The sequence below is a fragment of the Microcaecilia unicolor genome, chromosome 5 (genome assembly GCF_901765095.1).
Source record: "Microcaecilia unicolor chromosome 5, aMicUni1.1, whole genome shotgun sequence".
NCBI classification, from domain to species: domain Eukaryota; kingdom Metazoa; phylum Chordata; class Amphibia; order Gymnophiona; family Siphonopidae; genus Microcaecilia; species Microcaecilia unicolor.
This window is the reverse complement of record NC_044035.1, coordinates 215169877-215189110: the sequence shown is the minus strand read 5'-3', so window position 1 is coordinate 215189110 and position 19234 is coordinate 215169877. Positions and strand designations below refer to the sequence as shown.

Genomic DNA, 19234 nt, shown 5'->3' with positions numbered 1-19234 from the left:
GGCCCCCCTTGGAGGCCCGGGCACTTTTGTCCCCCCTGCCCCCCACTCTCAGCAGCCCTGCATGTCAGTAGCAGTAAACAGAAGTTAAGCGATAACGGTCAATACTTGCAGAGCTAACAGGCAAAGATAGAACTGTTATTTATGTAGTCCTACTTGCCTACTAAGTTATGCAGGCCTGGCACTAAATATTGCCAATGCTCGCATAACTCCTGGCTCTGCCCAGACTCTGTCTCGGTACTGCCTGGACAGTACCATGGTAGTCAGAGGGGATATTCAGTGACACTGCCTGGTTACGTTCTGTTGAATATCTCCTCTGACCTACTTAGTGGGATTTAACCAGGCATGTGCCTCTTCTACCTGGTTAAATTATTTTGAATATCAGGCCCATGTTTTTAATATATGTAACTGTTGCCTACTTTACTGAAATTATGCACACAAATATGGAGAGACAATGGAAATCTGATAACATCATATATATTATTACTTAAAACTAGTAAGAGAATTTAAAATGTTGTTTTTAGGACTACATGAAAAAGCTCCATTAGGGCTGATAGATACACCATTGATAGATACAGAAGAGGAGATCCATTACTGCTTCCTGGCAATAGACTTGGTGGTCAAATACCCTGCAATAGTCAATGATGATAATTTACTGTGGATCTCTGAGGATCTTGCACTAATAGAATGTGGATGCAGTGAATTCCGCTTCATAGGTAAAACTAAATTCATATTTCTTAGTATTAAACTACTGCTTTATTAGATAATAAAAAAAAATATTTTATTGGGTCTTTAGTATGTTAATTTTGTAAACAGTATAGAAACTATTAAATAGCAGATTGCTAATTTCTTGAACATAAATTATTTTATAGAATATGGTGACATTAAAAAACTGAGTAAGATTGCTATTGACAAAAAGTAAATGAGGGAGAAGGGATAAATAGGTTGCTGAGTCGGGCTTGGCAGTATCATAGAAGGCAGGGTTTGTCAGTTTCTGTTATGCTTGTAGAGAGACTTCAGGGCTATGAGGCAACAAGAAATAGGATGCAGTGAGAAAGCGTATGATGGTGTTAGGAAGAACAGATGAAGCTCAACATAGGTTAGAGAGGGGTAGAGCTCAGCAGTGCCATAGGAATGGAAGGGAGGGGACTAGGTGCAAAAAGTGGAGGCACCATAAGAGGCAAGGATAAACTAAGCAGAGGCACCAAAAAAGAGGGAGTTTGCAATTACACAGGTGAGAAGACAATTGGACCAGGGTAAGGTGAAAGTGGAAGGGAGAAAGCTCCAAAACAATTGGAGAAGAAGGAGAAAAGGGATTAGTGATACCAGTAACAGAGGGAATAGGGGCTACTTTATATGCAAATAACATTTGTCAAATCAGTTGGGCCAACCTTTAGAAATTTTTCAAGTGTATCGAATAGTTTGTAATTTAAAGAAATTTGCAGTATCTAGTCCTTGCAGAAAAATGAGGACGTCTCAGACACTGCACAAAAAAACAAAAACCCAAGCAAGAAACCCACATTAAAATCCCTACAAGATGTTTTCATTCCAGTTGCCAAACAAACTTTAGTAAACTGGCTAGCATCCTGCCTCCATTTCTTTTATGAACAAACAATGCTCCTCTATAATAACATAAGAGTAGCCATACTGGGTCAGACCAAAGGTCCATCTACCCAGTATCCTGTTTTCCAAACAGTGGCCAAGCCAGGTCGCAAGTACCTGGCAGAAACCCAAATCATGACAACACGCCATACTACAAATCCCAGGGCAAGCAGTTGCTTTCCATGTCTGCCTCAATAGCAGACTACGGACTTTTCCTCCACGAATTTGTCCAAACCTTTTTAAAACCCAGATATGCTAACCCCTGTTACCACATCCTCCACCAAAGAGTTCCAGAGCTTAACTATTTATTGAGTGAAAAAAATATTTCTTCTTATTTTAAAAGTATTTCCGTGTAACTTCCTCAAGTGTCCCCTAGTCTTTGTACTTTTGGAATGAGTAAAGAGTCGATTTACTTCTCATTCTCCGAGGACAAGCAGGTTGGACATCATCACGCATGGGTTGTCATCCGCGACGGCCCAGGAGCTCCGGAAGTTAAAACAGAAACTTAAAAAGTTCTAGAAGCGACAAGGTGCGCACGGGGACAACGCACCGCGCATGCGCGAGTGACTTCCCGCCCGTGCGCTTCCCTCAGTTTTCTTTTTTCCGCTTCGCGAGGGAGTTATGCTTTTTTCACTGCTCCTTGTGATTTTGGCCCAGGATAATTTTTTCACGTTTACGCGCTCCATTTTTTTCCTTTCTTTACCTATTCTTCACAATTAAAAAAAAAAAAAAAAGTAGTATTTTTTCCCTTAAATTTTTAGATTTTTTCAAGTTTCCTTTCATTTTCGTTGCGGCCGTCCTTAGGCCGCTCGGCCATGTCTTTTCCCTTTTTTAAGTGGGCACCATCGAGCCATTTAATTTCGCGGACGCTATTTTCCCGCCCATGTCATCGAGGACTCCCAGCGGCTTCAAGCGCTGTTCTCGCTGCAATCGGACCATCTCGTCTACCGACCCTCAGGCTTGGTGTCTCCAGTGCCTCGGGCCCGATCATCTTCCAGCTGCTTGCAAGCTGTGTAAGTTAATGAAGAAAAGGACCCAGGTGGCTCGAGAGGCTCAGCGCGAGGGACTTTTTTCGGATCGGTCCGGTCCTTTGATGTCAGCATCAACATCGGTACCGAGATCGGCGGCATCGACGTCGAGGGAAGCAGCACCAAGAGTCCAGGTAATGGCTGCCGAGAGACCACTTCGAGCTGGGAGCAGCGAGGCATCGAGTGGGTCTCCACCTGTCTCAAGGCCTACTGCTATGCAGGCCCCCCGGGACCGCCCTGAGTCGGACCCGGCCCCAAGGAGGCGTGAGGATTCCACATCCTCATCGGTACCTAGGAGTGTCGATGACTGGCGTCGAACGACGGCTAAGAAGCATCGCCATCGATCTCGAGGTACCGGGAGCTCCAGGAAGCCAAGGGATTCGGCACCCGAGAAGCGTCGGCGCTGGGAGGACCGCTCACCCTCCATTCAGGAGGTGCCGATGCGTCGGTCATCCGGCAGCCTGGTACCGGCTCTCAAGCCCCTCCAGATTATGGCACTGACTCCTGCACCGGCCCCGCAGCATTTTCCGGTGGTAGCCCTCGATGAGCGTCTCCGGGCCATTCTTCCAGGACTTCTGGAAGGGATGCTTCATCCATCTGCTTCGGTACCGGAGGTGCTTGTGCCTCCAATACCTATTGCTGAGATGGCGTCTGTCCCATCTTCTGTGAGGAGGTCTCCGCCCTCGGAGCCAGCTACCACCCGGGTTGACTCTCCCTTGACGTCGGTGGAAGACGCTTCGCCGGAGTCCAGGCAAAGGTCGACTTCTCGACATCCCCCGCAAGGATGTCGATCCTCGAAGTCGAGACAGGCTCGGGTTCGGGCTGCTCTTCGAGAGCTTCTGTCCAATACCAAAGAGGAGCACTCATGGGGAGAGGAGGAAGACCCCAGGTATTTTTTGGAGGAAGATTCCCAGGGGCTTCCTTCTGATCCTACTCCGCCTATTGAAGTTAGACAATCTCCACCTGAGAGCCTTACTTTTTCATCTTTTGTGCGGGAAATGTCTAAGGACATTCCATTTCCCATGGAGGCTGTGGATGAACCCAGGGCTGAGATGTTTGAGGTCCTGGATTATCCTTTTCCACCTGTAGAGGTTGCAACAGCCCCTCTGCACAATACGCTCAGGGAAGCATTGTGGTGTAATTGGTCTTGTCCTCTCTCTAATTCAGTTGTCAACAAGAAGTCCAAGTCCCAGTACAGAGTCCATGGTGAGCCTGTGATGGTGAAGGCCCAACTTCCTCACGATTCCACGGTGGTGGTCTCTGCTCTCAGAAGAGCCAAGAGTACTATAGACTATGCCTCGGCGCCCCCAGGCAGAGAGTCTAGGACCTTGGATTCTTTTGGGAGGCGTACGTATCAGCCGCCAAGATTCAAACATACCAGCTGTACACCAGCATTCACTTACGGAACTCGATCAAGCAACTGTCCAGTTTAGTTGAAGCTCTCCCTCTGGAGCTTGCTGAACCTTTTCACCAGGTGGTCAGGCAGCAGAAGGCATGTCGCAAATTCCTGGCCAGGGGGGCTTACAACACATTTGATGTAGCATCCCAAGTAGCTGCTCAGGGTATCGTGAAGCGCAGACTCTCATGGCTGAGTGTCTTGTACCTGGATCAGAAGACCCAGCAGCGAATGGCGGATGTTCCTTGCCGGGGGGATAACCTTTTTGGAGAGAAGGTTGAGGATATGGTCGATACCCTCAAGAAGCATCATGATGCAATGGATTCTCTCTCCCGCCAGACGCCTTCTGCTACTACCTCCTCCTCTAGGAGGTTTTTTGGAGGGAGGAGGAGTGCTCCCTATTCCTATAATAGGCGTAGGTACTCCTGCCTCTCAACAGCCTGTTCAAGCTCGCTCCCAGCAGGCTCGCTCTCATCAGCGGCGTGCGCCGAAGGCCCCTCAGGCTCCCCAGCAAAAGCAAGGGACGGGTTTTTGACTGCCTCCAGAGCAGCATAGCTGTTCTGCCTGTTGGAGGGAGGTTGATATTTTTTCACCAAAGGTGGCCTCTTATAACCTCCGACAGGTGGGTTCTTCAAATAGTCCAGTCCGAGTACGCTCTCAATCTGGAATCAAAACCTCCAAATTGCCCACCGGGAGCTCAATCCTTCAGTTCCCAGCACAAGCAGGTACTTGCAGAGGAACTCTCCGCCCTTCTAACGGCCAATGCGGTCGAACCCGTCCCACCAGGGGAAGAAGGGCTGGGATTCTATTCCAGGTACTTCCTTGTGCAAAAGAAAACAGGGGGGATGTGTCCCATCCTAGACCTAAGGGCCCTGAACAAATTCCTAGTCAGAGAAAAGTTCAGGATGCTTTTCCTGGGCACCCTTCTTCCCATGATTCAGGGAAACGGTTGGCTATGCTCTCTGGACTTAAAGGATGCCTACACCCACATCTCGGTGCTCCCAAATCACAGTAAGTACCTCCGATTTTGACTGGGAACTACCCTTTGGTCTCGCATCTTCGCTCAGGGTTTTCACAAAGTGCTTGGCAGTTGTCGCAGCATCGCTACGCAGACTGGGAGTGCATGTATTCCCTTATCTCGATGATTGGCTGGTGAAGAACACCTCGGAGGCAGGAATTCTATGATCCATGCAGATTACTATTCAACTACTCGAGCTGCTGGGGTTTGTCATAAATTATCCCAAGTCCCATCTGATTCCTGTACAAAAGTTGGAATTCATAGGAGCTCTGTTGAACACACGGACGTCTCGAGCTTATCTTCCCCAGGCAAGGGCAGACAACCTTCTGGCCTTAGTGTCCTCAGCTCGAGCATCCCAACAGATCACAGTTCGGCAGATGTTGAGGCTTCTGGGCCACATGGCCTCCACAGTTCATGTGACTCCCATGGCACGTCTACACATGAGATCAGCTCAATGGACCCTAGCCTTCCCAGTGGTGTCAGGCTACGGGGGATCTAGAGGATGTCATCCTTCTCTCCACTGATTTTTGCAATTCCCTTCAGTGGTGGACCATTCGCTCCAATCTGACCTTGGGATATCCATTCCAAATTCCTCAGCCACAAAAAGCGCTGAAGACTGATGCATCCCTTCTGGGGTGGGGAGCTCATGTGGATGGGCTTCGCACTCAAGGAGTTTGGTCTTTTCAGGAAACGCGTCTTCAGATCAACCTACTACTACTACTACTATTAAACATTTCTATAGCGCTACTTAGACATATGCAGCGCTGTACAAATTAACATGAAAAGACAGTCCCTGCTCTACAGAGCTTACAATCTAAATTGGACAGACGAACAGACAGCTAGGGGTGGGGAAATTGCAGTGGTAGGGGTGATAAGTGAGGGTGTTGAGTAAGAGAGTCATGGTTAGGAGTCGAAAGCAGTAGCAAAGAGGTGGGCTTTAAGCCTAGACTTGAAGACAGCCAGAGACGGAGCCTGACGTACCTCTTGGAATTACGAGCGATCTGGAATGTGCTAAAGTCTTTCAGAGACCGGCTGTCCAACCAAATTATCCTAATTCAGACAGACAATCAGGTTGCGATGTATTACACCAACAAGCAGGGGGCCACCGAATCTTGCCCTCTGTGTCAGGAAGCCGTCAGGATGTGGCTTTGGGCGCGCCAGCATGGCATGCTTCCCCAGGCTACGTATCTGGCAGGCGAAAACAACAGTCTGGCCGACAGGTTGAGCAGGATCATGCAACCTCATGAGTGGTCACTCAACATGGACGTTGTCCGCAAGATCTTCCTAGCGTGGGGCACCCCCTCGGTGGATCTTTTCGCCACTCAGGACAATCACAAGGTCCCTCGATTCTGTTCCATACTTCAGGCCCACGACAGGCTAGCGTCAGATGCCTTTCTCCTTCATTGGGGGACAGGTCTCCTGTATGCGTATCCTCCCATACCTTTAGTAGGGAAAACTCTGCTGAAACTCAGGCAAGACCGCGGAACCATGATTCTGATTGCACCTTTCTGGCCCAGTCAGATCTGGTTCCCTCTTCTTCTGGACTTGTCCTCCGAAGAACCGTGGAGATTGAACTGTTTTCCGACCCTCATCACTCAGAACGAAGGGTCGCTTCTACATCCCAACCTCCAGTCTCTGGCTCTCACGGCCTGGATGTTGAGAACTTAGAAGTTGCCTCTTTAGGCCTCTCAGAGGGTGTCTCCCGAGTCTTGCTTGCTTCCAGGAAAGATTCCACGAAAAAGAGTTATTCTTTAAAATGGAGGAGGTTTGTCATCTGGTGTAACAGCAAGGCCCTAGATCCTTTTTCTTGTCTTACATGGACCCTGCTTGAATACCTTCTACACTTATCAGAGTCTGGTCTTAAGACTAACTCAGTAAGAGTTCATCTTAGTGCAATCAGTGCTTACCATCAGCGTGTAGAGGGTCAGCCTATCTCTGGACAGCCTTTAGTTGTTCGTTTTATGAGAGGTTTGCTTTTGTCAAAGCCCCCGGTCAAACCTCCGCCAGTGTCATGGGATCTCAACGTCGTTCTCACCCAGCTGGTGAAGCCTCCTTTTGAGACACTGAATTCCTGGCATCTGAAGTACTTGACCTGGAAGGTCATTTTCTTGGTGGCTGTTACTTCAGTTCGTAGGGTCAGTGAGCTCCAAGCCCTAGTAGTCCATGCACCTTATATTAAATTTCATCATAACAGAGTAGTCCTTCACACTCATCCTAAGTTCTTGCCGAACGTGGTGTCGGTTCCATCTGAACCAGTCAATTGTCTTGCCAACATTTTTTCCCCATCCACATACCTGCCCTGGTGAGGACAAGTTGCACACCTTGGACTGTAAGAGAGCATTGGCCTTTTACGTGGAGCGAACAAAGCCCTATAGGCAGTCCGCCCAGTTGCCATCGGAAAATGCACCATTTCCAATTGGTTAGCAGATTGCATTTCCTTCACTTATGCCCAAACTGCTTTGACTTTGGAGGGCCATGTCACGGCTCATAATGTTCGGGCCATGGCTGCGTCAGTGGCTCACTTAAAGTCAGCTTCCATTGAAGAGATTTGCAAGGCTGCAATGTGGTCTCCTGTCCACACATTCACATCTCACTACTGCCTTCAGCATTTTAGTCACTGTTCTTTGAACATTGTCTAATTCCGCTATATCTTTTTTTGAGATACTGCAACCAGAACTGAATGCAATACTCAAGGTGCAGACGCACTATGGAGCGATACAAAGGCAGGATAGTGTTTTCAGTCTTATTCACCATCCCTTTTCTAATAATTCCTAGCATCCTATTTGGTTTTTTTGGCCACCACCGCACACTGAGCAGAAGATTTCAGCGTATTATCTACAACACCACCCAGATCTTTTTCTTGACTGCTGACCCCCAAGGTGGATCCTAGCATCATGTAACTATGATTTAGATTATTCCTTTCAATGTGCATCACCTTGCATTTGTCCACATTATATTTCATCTGCCATTTGGACACCCAGTCTTCCAATTTCCTATGGTCTTCCTGCAATATTTCAGAGTCCGCACGTGTTTTAACAACCTTGAATAGTTTATCATCTGCAAATTTGATCACCTCACTTGTCGTTCCGATTTCCATATCATTTATAAATAGTACTGGTCCCAGTACAGATCCCTGCGGCACTCCACTGTTCACCCTCCTCTATTGAGAGAAATGACCATTTAAACCTGCCCTCTGTTTTCTGGCCAATAACCAATTCTTAATCCACACCAGAACCTTGCTTCCTATCCCATGACTCTTTAGTTTTCTCAGGAGTCTCTCATGAGGAACTTTATCAAAAGCTTTCTGAAAATCTAGATACACTACATCAACCGGCTCACCTTTATCCACATGTTTGTTCATGCTTTCAAAGAAATGAAGCAAATTGGTGAGGCAAGACTTCCTTCGGCTGAACCCATGCTGACTCTGCCCCATTAAACCGTGTTAGTCTACGTGTTCTGTAATTTTATTCTTTATAATAGTTTCCACTATTTTGCCTGGCACCGACGTCAGTCTTACCGGTCTACTAAAGTAAAATCTTAACAGATCAGAGCTACCGTGGCTCCCCTGAATTCTCCGAGGACAAGCAGGCTGCTTGTTCTCACGACTGGGTTGATGTCCACGGCAGCCCCCACCAACCGGAACAAAACTTCGCGGGCGGTCCCGCACGCAGGGCACGCCCACCGCGCAAGCGCGGCCATCTTCCCGCCCGTGCGCGACCGTTCCCGCTCAGTCTTTTCTTTTCCGCGCTGGAGAGAGCCGCGTTCATCTCTCTCTCTGTCAGCCCCGGAAACCGGATTGCGCTTTCGTCGCGAACTTTTTTCTCTTCGTTGTTCTCCGTTTTTCTCTTTTCTTTTGTGTAAAAAAAAAACGCTAAACTTTTTCTCCCTCGTCTTTTAGCGGGGGCGTCTCATTGCGGCCTTGTGGCCGCGCGGTCGATTTATTTTCGAGGTGTGATTTTTACCGCCACCATCGACGACTTTGACTTCGCCGATGCGATTTTTCCGTCGATGTCCTCGAAGGTCCCGAGTGGATTTAAGAAGTGTGGTCGGTGCGGCCGGCATATGTCGCAGACCGACACCCACGCTTGGTGCCTCCAGTGCCTCGGGCCGGAGCACGATACCAAGACGTGCACCTTGTGTCTTGGTCTCCGGAAACGGACACAAGTAGCGAGGCAAGTTCTTCGGGACCGTCTTTTTGGAATTTGCGCCGGCCCCTCGACGTCGACTTCGACGGCATCGGTATCGACGGCCGGATCTTCGGTACCGGTATCGATGTCCATGAAATCGGCACCGACGGCATCGACCACAGGAGCACAGGTCCCGTCGGCCCACCAGCTCTCCGGAGACGGCAGGGGTGAGAGGCCGCGTGGGCAATCGGCCCCGGTCACTCCCTCCACCCAGGGCCCTCGGGACCGAACCCTGTCGGACCCAATTCCTCGAGGCCGAGGGGGATCCACCTCCTCCTCTTTTGTCCCACCGAGCGCTGATGACGGGCACCGGAAAAAGGCGAAGAAACACAGTCATCGGTCGCCCACGATGCATCCGGCTCCCGGCGCCAGGGATGAGTCGACGCCGAGGAAGCGGCAGCGTCGAGAGGAGAGGTCCCCCTCCGTCGTAGAGGTATCAGCACGGCAGGGTGCCAGCACTTCGGTGCAGTCTCCTGGACCCGAGCAGCTTCCGGCACCGACACCTGTACCGGCCCCTTCGTCTTTTCCGACAGCGGGCCTGGACGAGTGCCTCCGAGCCATCCTTCCGGGGATCCTGGAAGGGCTGATGCGCCAGACTGTGCCGGGGCCGGGGGTGCTTGCGCCCTCGGTGCCGTTGACGGAGGCACCGGCGTGCTCTAACCCGGTGCCGAGGCCTTCGACGCCGCTTACGGCGCCGGTCTCGACCGCCACGCAGGTGGAGTCCCCGTCGACATCGATGGAGGGAGCTTCATCTCCGCCGGCGTGGGGATCCACCGCTCGACGACGCCACTGAGGTCTCGGTGCATCGACGTCGAGCCGGGCCCGGTTGAGGACCGAGCTGCAGGAGCTCATGTCCGACACCGAGGAAGAGGCCTCGTGGGGGGAGGAGGAGGACCCAAGATATTTCTCCTCAGAGGAGTCTGTGGGCCTTCCCTCCGACCCCACTCCTTCACCTGAGAGAAAGCTCTCACCACCTGAGAGCCTCTCCTTTGCCTCCTTCGTCAGGGATATGTCTATTTGCATTCCCTTCCCCGTGGTCTCTGTGGATGAGCCGAGGGCTGAGATGCTCGAGGTCCTCGACTATCCATCACCACGTAGACAGTCCTCCACGGTGCCGTTGCACAATGTCCTCAAGGAGACACTGCTTTGGAACTGGTTGAGACCGTTATCTAACCCCACCATCCCCAAGAAAGCGGAGTCCCAATACAGGATCCACTCGGACCAAGAGTTAATGCGGCCCCAATTGCCTCATGATTCGGCAGTCGTGGACTCTGCTCTCAAGAGGGCACGGAGTTCGAGGGATACCGCTTCGGCGCCCCTGGGGCGGGAGTCTCGCACTCTGGACTCGTTTGGGAGGAAGGCCTACCAATCTTCAATGCTCGTGACCCGCATCCAGTCTTACCAGCTCTACACGAGCATCCATATGCGGAATAATGTGAAGCAACTGGCGGACCTGGTCGACAAGCTCCCCCCGGAGCAGTCCAGGCCTTTTCAGGAGGTGGTCAGGCAGCTGAAGGCGTGCAGAAAGTTCCTGTCCAGGGGTATTTATGACACCTTGTGACGTGGCATCTCGTGCTGCGGCCCAAGGTATAGTGATGCACAGGCTCTCATGGCTGCGTGCCTCTGACCTGGACAACCGCACCCAGCAGAGACTGGCCGACGTCCCTTGCCGGGGGGATAATATTTTTGGCGAGAAGGTCGAGCAGTTGGTGGACCAACTACATCAGCGGGAAACCGCCCTCGACAAGCTCTCCCACCGGGCGCCTTCAGCATCCACCTCAGCAGGTGGACGTTTTTCCCGGGCCAGGCAGGCTGCGCCCTACACCTACAACAAGCGCAGGTACACCCAGCCGGCCCGAAGGCCTCATCAGGCACAGGGACAGTCCCAGTGCGCTCGTTCCCGTCAACAGCGTGCGCCTAAGCAGCCCCCTGCGCCTCCACAGCAAAAGCCGGGGACGGGCTTTTGACTGGATCCATGGGAACATAGCCGCCATCAAAGTGTCCGTACCGGACGATCTACCAGTCGGAGGGAGGTTAAAACTTTTTCACCAAAGGTGGCCTCTTATAACCTTCGACCAGTGGGTTCTCCAAATAGTGCGGTGCGGATACGCCCTGAATTTGGCCTCCCCTCCACCAAATTGTCCTCCGGGAGCTCAGTCCTTCAGCTCCCAGCACAAGCGAGTACTTGCAGAGGAACTCTCCGCCCTTCTCAGCGCCAATGCGGTCAAGCCCGTGCCACCCGGGCAGGAAGGGCAGGGATTCTATTCCAGGTACTTCCTTGTGGAAAAGAAAACAGGGGGGATGCGCCCCATCCTAGACCTGAGAGGCCTGAACAAATTCCTGGTCAAAGAAAAGTTCAGGATGCTTTCCTTGGGCACCCTTCTGCCAATGATTCAGAAAAGCGATTGGCTATGTTCTCTGGATTTAAAGGACGCATACACTCACATCCCGATACTGCCAGCTCACAGACAGTATCTCAGATTCCGTCTGGGCACACGGCACTTTCAATATTGTGTGCTGCCCTTTGGGCTCGCCTCTGCCCCACGGGTGTTCACCAAGTGCCTCGTGGTGGTTACGGCGTATCTGCGCAAGCTGGGAGTGCACGTGTTCTCATATCTCGACGATTGGCTGGTCAAGAACACCTCGGAGGCAGGAGCTCTTCGGTCCATGCAGTGCACTATTCACCTCCTGGAGCTGCTGGGGTTTGTGATAAATTACCCAAAGTCCCATTTCCAGCCAGCCCAGTCTCTGGAATTCATAGGAGCTCTGCTGAATACTCAGACGGCTCAGGCCTTCCTTCCCGAAGCAAGGGCCAACAACCTGCTGTTCCTGGCTTCCCAGACCAGAGCATCTCAGCAGATCACAGCTCGGCAGATGTTGACTCCTAGGTCATATGGCCTCCACAGTGCATGTGACTCCCATGGCTCGTCTTCACATGAGATCTGCTCAATGGACTCTAGCTTCCCAGTGGTGCCAAGCCACCGGGAAGCTAGAAGATGTCATCCGCCTCCACCAGTTGCCGCACTTCACTGCACTGGTGGACCATTCGGACCAATTTGACCCTGGGACGTCCATTCCAAATTCCACAGCCCACGAAAGTGCTGACGACGGATGCGTCTCTCCTGTGGTGGGGAGCTCATGTCGATGGGCTTCACACCCAAGGACTGTGGTCCCTCCAGGAAAAGGATCTGCAGATCAACCTCCTGGAGCTCCGAGCGGTCTGGAACGCACTGAAGGCTTTCAGAGATCGGCTGTCCTGTCAAATTATCCAAATTCGGACAGACAATCAGGTTGCAATGTATTACATCAACAAGCAGGGGGGCACCGGATCTCGCCCCCTGTGTCAGGAAGCCGTCGGGATGTGGCGTTGGGCTTGCCAGTTCGGCATGCTCCTCCAAGCCACATACCTGGCAGGCGTAAACAACAGTCTGGCCGACAGACTGAGCAGATTCATGCAACCTCACGAGTGGTCGCTCCATTCCAGAGTGGTACGCAAGATCTTCCGAGAGTGGGGCACTCCCTCGGTGGACCTTTTCGCCTCTCAGACCAACCACAAGCTGCCTCTGTTCTGTTCCAGACTTCAGGCACACGGCAGGCTAGCGTCGGATGCCTTTCTCCTCCATTGGGGGACCGGCCTCCTGTATGCTTATCCTCCCATACCTTTGGTGGGGAAGACCTTACTGAAACTCAAGCAAGACCACGGCACCATGATTTTGATAGCGCCCTTTTGGCCCCGTCAGATCTGGTTCCCTCTTCTTCTGGAGTTGTCCTCCGAAGAACCGTGGAGATTGGAGTGTTTTCCGACTCTCATTTCGCAGAACGACGGAGCGTTGCTGCACCCCAACCTTCAGTCTCTGGCTCTCACGGTCTGGATGTTGAGGGCGTAGACTTCGCTTCGTTGGGTCTGTCTGAGGGTGTCTCCCGTGTCTTGCTGGCCTCTAGGAAGGATTCCACTAAAAAGAGTTACTTTTTCAAGTGGAGGAGGTTTGTCGTTTGGTGTGAGAGCAAGGCCCTAGAACCTCGTTCTTGCCCTGCACAGAACCTGCTTGAATACCTTCTGCACTTATCAGAGTCTGGCCTCAAGACAGTAAGGAATCACCTTAGTGCGATTAGTGCTTACCATCTTCGTGTAGAGGGTAAAGCCATCTCTGGAGAGCCTTTAGTCGTTCGATTCATGAGAGGCTTGCTTTTGTCAAAGCCCCCTGTCAAGCCTCCTGCAGTGTCATGGGATCTCAACGTCGTCCTCACCCAGCTGATGAAACCTCCTTTTGAGCCACTGAATTCATGCCATCTGAAGTACTTGACCTGGAAGGTCATTTTCTTGGTGGCAGTTACTTCAGCTCGTAGGGTCAGTGAGCTTCAAGCCCTAGTAGCTCATGCTCTGTATACTAAATTTCATCACAACAGAGTAGTCCTCCGCACTCACCCTAAGTTCCTGCCAAAGGTGGTGTCGGAGTTCCATCTTAACCAGTCAATTGTCTTGCCAACATTATTTCCCAGACTGCATACCCGCCCTGCTGAACGTCAGTTGCACACATTGGACTGCAAAAGAGCATTGGCTTTCTACTTGGAGTGGACACAGCCCCACAGACAGTCCGCCCAATTGTTTGTTTCTTTCGACCCCAATAGGAAAGGGGTCGCTGTCGGGAAACGCACCATCTCCAATTGGCTAGCAGATTGCATTTCCTTCACTTTTGCCCAGGCTGGGCTGACTCTTGAGGGTCATGTCACGGCTCATAGTGTCAGAGCCATGGCAGCGTCGGTGGCTCACTTGAAGTCAGCCACTATTGAAGAGATTTGCAAGGCTGCGACGTGGTCATCTGTCCACACATTCACATCACATTACTGCCTCCAGCAGGATACCCGACGCGACAGTCGGTTCGGGCAGTCGGTGCTGCAGAATCTGTTTGGGGTTTAAATCCAACTCCACCCTCCAGGACCCGAATTTATTCTGGTCAGGCTGCACTCTCAGTTAGTTGTTCTTCGTAGGTCAATTTCTGTTATGCCCTCGCCGTTGCGAGGTTCAATTGACCTGGGTTCTTGTTTTGAGTGAGCCTGAGAGCTAGGGATACCCCAGTCGTGAGAACAAGCAGCCTGCTTGTCCTCGGAGAAAGCGAATGATACATACCTGTAGCAGGTGTTCTCCGAGGACAAGCAGGCTGCTTGTTCTCACTGATGGGTGACGTCCACGGCAGCCCCTCCAATCGGAATCTTCCTAGCAAAGTCCTTTGCTAGCCCTCGCGCGCCCGCGCGCACCGCGCATGCGCGGCCGTCTTCCCGCCCGAAACCGGCTCGAGCCGGCCAGTCTTCTTTCGTCCGCACTCGGTACGGCTGTGTTTTTGTCGTGTCGAGCCCCGGAGAGTCGACCTCGCGCGTCCGTTTTAAATAGACGTGTTTTTTTCTTCGGAAAAGTTCTAAATTTGTTCGGGAAGTGCTCCGGAAACCCCCTTGGGTTTCGTTTGCCCCTTCCCGTGTTTCCAGTTTTTGCCCCGGTAAGTTTTCTTTCGTCGTCGGGGTAGGCCTCTTTTCGGCCTCGGTCGAGATTTTTCTCCCTTAAAGTTTTGGTGTCGAAGCCTTCCAGCGGCTTCAAGAAGTGCACCCAGTGCGCCCGGGTAATCTCGCTCGCTGATAGGCACTCTTCGTGTCTTCAGTGTCTGGGGGCCGAGCACCGTCCTCAGAACTGTAGTCTGTGTTCCCTGTTACAAAGGCGGACTCAGGTAGCGAGATTGGCCCAGTGGAACGTTTTGTTCTCGGGCTCTTCGTCGGCATCGGCACCGGGGTCATCGTGTGCATCGACGTCATCAGCGTCCAGACCTTCATCCTTGGCCGCCAGTGCATCGAGTGCATCGAGGCATCGGCCCTCTGCATCGGCGCCGAGACATCGGATAGCTGCATCGACATCGGTGGTACCGGGACCTCGTCTCCTGATGTCGTCGGACAGTGGTGCATCGGGTGGAGTGCAGGTGAGGGCTGTCCATTCCCCTGCTGGTGGCGTTGAGCCTTCGGGTGGGTCTCCCCCCTACCCTGAGGGCTCCTGCGGTACAGCCCCCCCGGGATCGACCTGCTTCGACCTCGGCCCTGAGGAAGCGACGGATGGATTCTACGTCCTCCTCGTCGGTGCCGGGGAGCTCCGGTGACATGCTTCGGAAGAAGTCGAAGAAGCATCGACACCGATCTCCTCCCCGCGTCGGCACCGAGAGCTCTGGGTCGCCGAGGGAGTCGGCACCCAGCAGGCATCGGCACCGAGAGGACCGCTCAACCTCTGTTCAGGAGGTGTCGATGCGCTCCACTCTGGACAGCCCGGACCAGCCTCCACGCCCGGAACAGGTTCTGACGTCGACGCCTGCATCGACCTCCCTGCCTTTCTCTGCAGCCGCTCTGAACGAGAGCCTCCGGGCCGTTCTCCCAGAGATTCTGGGAGAGCTGTTGCGCCCTACCCCTCCGGTACCGGCGGTGCTTGCGCCTCCGGTGCCGTCGAGCGTGGCGCCGGCTGGCCCATCGCCTGGGGTGAGGTCCCCGACGTCGGTACCGCGTGCGGTGCCGACTGCGGCCACCTCCCAGGAGGGCTCCCGACTACGTCGGCGGAGGGAGCTTCGCCGATGCGGGCAAGGGAGTCTACCTCTCGACGCCCCCATCGTGGACGTGGCTCCACGGAGTCGAGCCGGGCGAGGTTGCAGACACAGGTCCGTGAACTTGTGTCTGACACCGAGGGTGAGGCCTCGTGGGAAGAAGAAGAAGACCCAAGATATTTCTCTGACGAGGAGTCTGAGGGTCTTCCTTCCGATCCCACTCCCTCTCCTGAAAGACAGCTTTCTCCTCCCGAGAGTCTGTCTTTTGCTTCCTTTGTCCGGGAGATGTCTACGGCCATCCCCTTCCCGGTGGTTGTGGAGGACGAGCCCAGGGCTGAAATGTTTGAGCTCCTGGACTATCCTTCTCCACCTAAGGAAGCGTCCACTGTTCCCTTGCACCATGTCCTGAAAAAGACATTGCTTGCGAACTGGACCAAGCCACTAAGTAACCCCCACATCCCCAAGAAGATCGAGTCCCAGTACCGGATCCATGGGGACCCAGAGCTGATGCGCACTCAGTTGCCTCACGACTCTGGAGTTGTGGATCTGGCCCTAAAGAAGGCTAAGAGTTCTAGGGAGCATGCTTCGGCGCCCCCGGGCAAAGACTCTAGAACCTTAGACTCCTTTGGGAGGAAGGCCTACCATTCCTCTATGCTCGTGGCCAAAATCCAGTCTTACCAGCTCTACACGAGCATACACATGCGGAACAATGTGCGGCAGTTGGCGGGCTTGGTTGATGCTCTCCCCCCTGAGCAAGCCAAGCCTTTTCAGGAGGTGGTCAGGCAGCTGAAGGCGTGCAGAAAATTCCTGGCCAGAGGGGTGTATGACACCTTTGATGTTGCGTCCAGGGCCGCTGCTCAAGGTGTGGTGATGCGCAGGCTCTCATGGCTGCGTGCCTCCGACCTGGAAAATAGACTCCAGCAGCGGATTGCGGACTCGCCTTGCCTTGCGGACAATATTTTTGGAGAGAAAGTCGAGCAGGTGGTAGAGCATCTCCACCAGCGGGATACCGCATTCGACAAGTTCTCCCGCCGGCAGCCTTCAGCATCTACCTCTACAGGTAGTAGATTTTTGGGGGGAAGGAGGACTGTTCCCTACTCTTCTGGCAAGCGTAGGTACAACCCTCCTTCTCGACAGCCTGCGGCCCAGGCTAAGCCCCAGCGCGCTCGCTCTCGTCAGCAGCGTGCGCCTCAGCAAGGCCCCGCGGCTCCCCAGCAAAAGCAAGGGGCGAGCTTTTGACTGGCTCCAGCAGAGCATAGCCGACATCCAAGTGTCAGTGCCGGGCGACCTGCCGGTCGGGGGGAGGTTGAAAGCTTTTCACCAAAGGTGGCCTCTCATAACCTCCGATCAGTGGGTTCTGCAAATAGTCCGGCAAGGATACACCCTCAATTTGGCCTCAAAACCTCCAAATTGTCCACCGGGAGCTCAATCCTACAGCTTCCAGCACAAGCAGGTACTTGCAGAGGAACTCTCCGCCCTTCTCAGCGCCAATGCGGTCGAGCCCGTGCCATCCGGGCAAGAAGGGCTGGGATTCTATTCCAGGTACTTTCTTGTGGAAAAGAAAACAGGGGGGATGCGTCCCATCCTAGACCTAAGGGCCCTGAACAAATATCTCGTAAAAGAAAAGTTCAGGATGCTTTCCCTGGGCACCCTTCTCCCCATGATTCAGCAAAACGATTGGCTATGCTCTCTGGACTTGAAGGATGCCTACACACACATCCCGATACTGCCAGCTCACAGACAGTATCTGCGATTTCAGTTGGGCACACGCCACTTCCAGTACTGTGTGCTACCCTTTGGGCTCGCCTCTGCGCCCAGGGTGTTCACAAAGTGCCTAGCTGTAGTAGCAGCGGCACTTCGCAGGCTGGGGGTGCATGTGTTCCCATATCTCAACGATTGGCTGGTGAAGAACACATCCGAGGCAGGAGCCCTGCAGTCCATGCAGATGACTATTCGCCTCCTGGAGCTACTGGGGTTTGTGATAAATTACCCAAAGTCCCATCTTCTCCCAGCGCAGAGACTCGAATTCATAGGAGCTCTGCTGGATTCTCGGACGGCTCGCGCCTACCTCCCAGAGGCGAGAGCCAACAACTTGTTGTCCCTCGTCTCGCGGGTGCGAGCGTCCCAGCAGATCACAGCTCGGCAGATGTTGAGATTGCTGGGCCACATGGCCTCCACAGTTCATGTGACTCCCATGGCCCGCCTTCACATGAGATCTGCTCAATGGACCCTAGCTTCCCAGTGGTTTCAGGCTGCTGGGGATCTAGAAGACGTGATCCACCTGTCCACGAGTTTTCTCGAATCCCTGTATTGGTGGACGATTTGGTCCAATTTGACTCTGGGACGTCCTTTCCAAATTCCTCAGCCACAAAAAGTGCTGACCACGGGTGCGTCTCTCCTGGGATGGGGAGCTCATGTCGATGGGCTCCACACCCAAGGAAGCTGGTCCCTCCAAGAACGCGATCTACAGATCAATCTTCTGGAGTTGCGAGCGATCTGGAACGCTCTGAAGGCTTTCAGAGATCGGCTGTCCCACCAAATTATCCAAATTCAGACAGACAACCAGGTTGCCATGTACTATGTCAACAAGCAGGGGGGCACCGGATCTCGCCCCCTGTGTCAGGAAGCCGTCAGCATGTGGCTCTGGGCTCGCCGTCACGGCATGGTGCTCCAAGCCACATATCTGGCAGGTGTAAACAACAGTCTAGCCGACAGGCTGAGCAGGATTATGCAACCTCACGAGTGGTCGCTAAACTCCCGAGTGGTGCGCCAGATCTTCCAAGCGTGGGGCACCCCCTTGGTGGATCTCTTCGCATCTCGAGCAAACCACAAAGTCCCTCAGTTCTGTTCCAGGCTTCAGGCCCCCGGCAGACTGGCATCGGATGGCTTCCTCCTGGATTGGGGGGAGGGCCTCCTGTATGCTTATCCTCCCATCCCTCTGGTGGGGAAGACTTTGTTGAAACTCAAGCAAGACCGAGGCACCATGATTCTGATTGCTCCTTTTTGGCCGCGTCAGATCTGGTTCCCTCTTCTTCTGGAGTTATCCTCCGAAGAACCGTGGAGATTGGAGTGTTTTCCGACCCTCATCACGCAGGACGAAGGGGCTCTTCTGCATCCCAGCCTCCGGTCCCTGGCTCTCACGGCCTGGATGTTGAGAGCGTAGACTTTTGCCTCTTTGGGTCTGCCAGAGGGTGTCTCCCGCATCTTGCTTGCTTCCAGGAAAGATTCCACTAAGAGGAGTTACTTCTTTCTATGGAGGAGGTTTGCCGTCTGGTGTGACAGCAAGGCCCTAGATCCTCGCTCTTGTCCTACACAGACCCTGCTTGAATACCTTCTGCACTTGTCTGAGTCTGGCCTCAAGACCAACTCTGTAAGGGTTCACCTTAGTGCAATCAGTGCATACCATTACCATGTGGAAGGTAAGCCGATCTCGGGAC

At 53.0% G+C, this 19234-nt stretch overlaps 1 protein-coding gene across 1 annotated transcript in view; it reads left to right on the top strand.

The window, feature by feature from the left end:
* Nucleotides 1–19234, top strand: part of KCTD19 (potassium channel tetramerization domain containing 19) — a 580310-nt gene that overhangs the window by 176226 nt on the left and 384850 nt on the right. The window contains exon 4 of the mRNA XM_030205019.1: nt 522–713. Coding sequence (XP_030060879.1) covers nt 522–713 — 192 coding nt within the window. The remainder of the gene's footprint in view (nt 1–521; nt 714–19234) is intronic.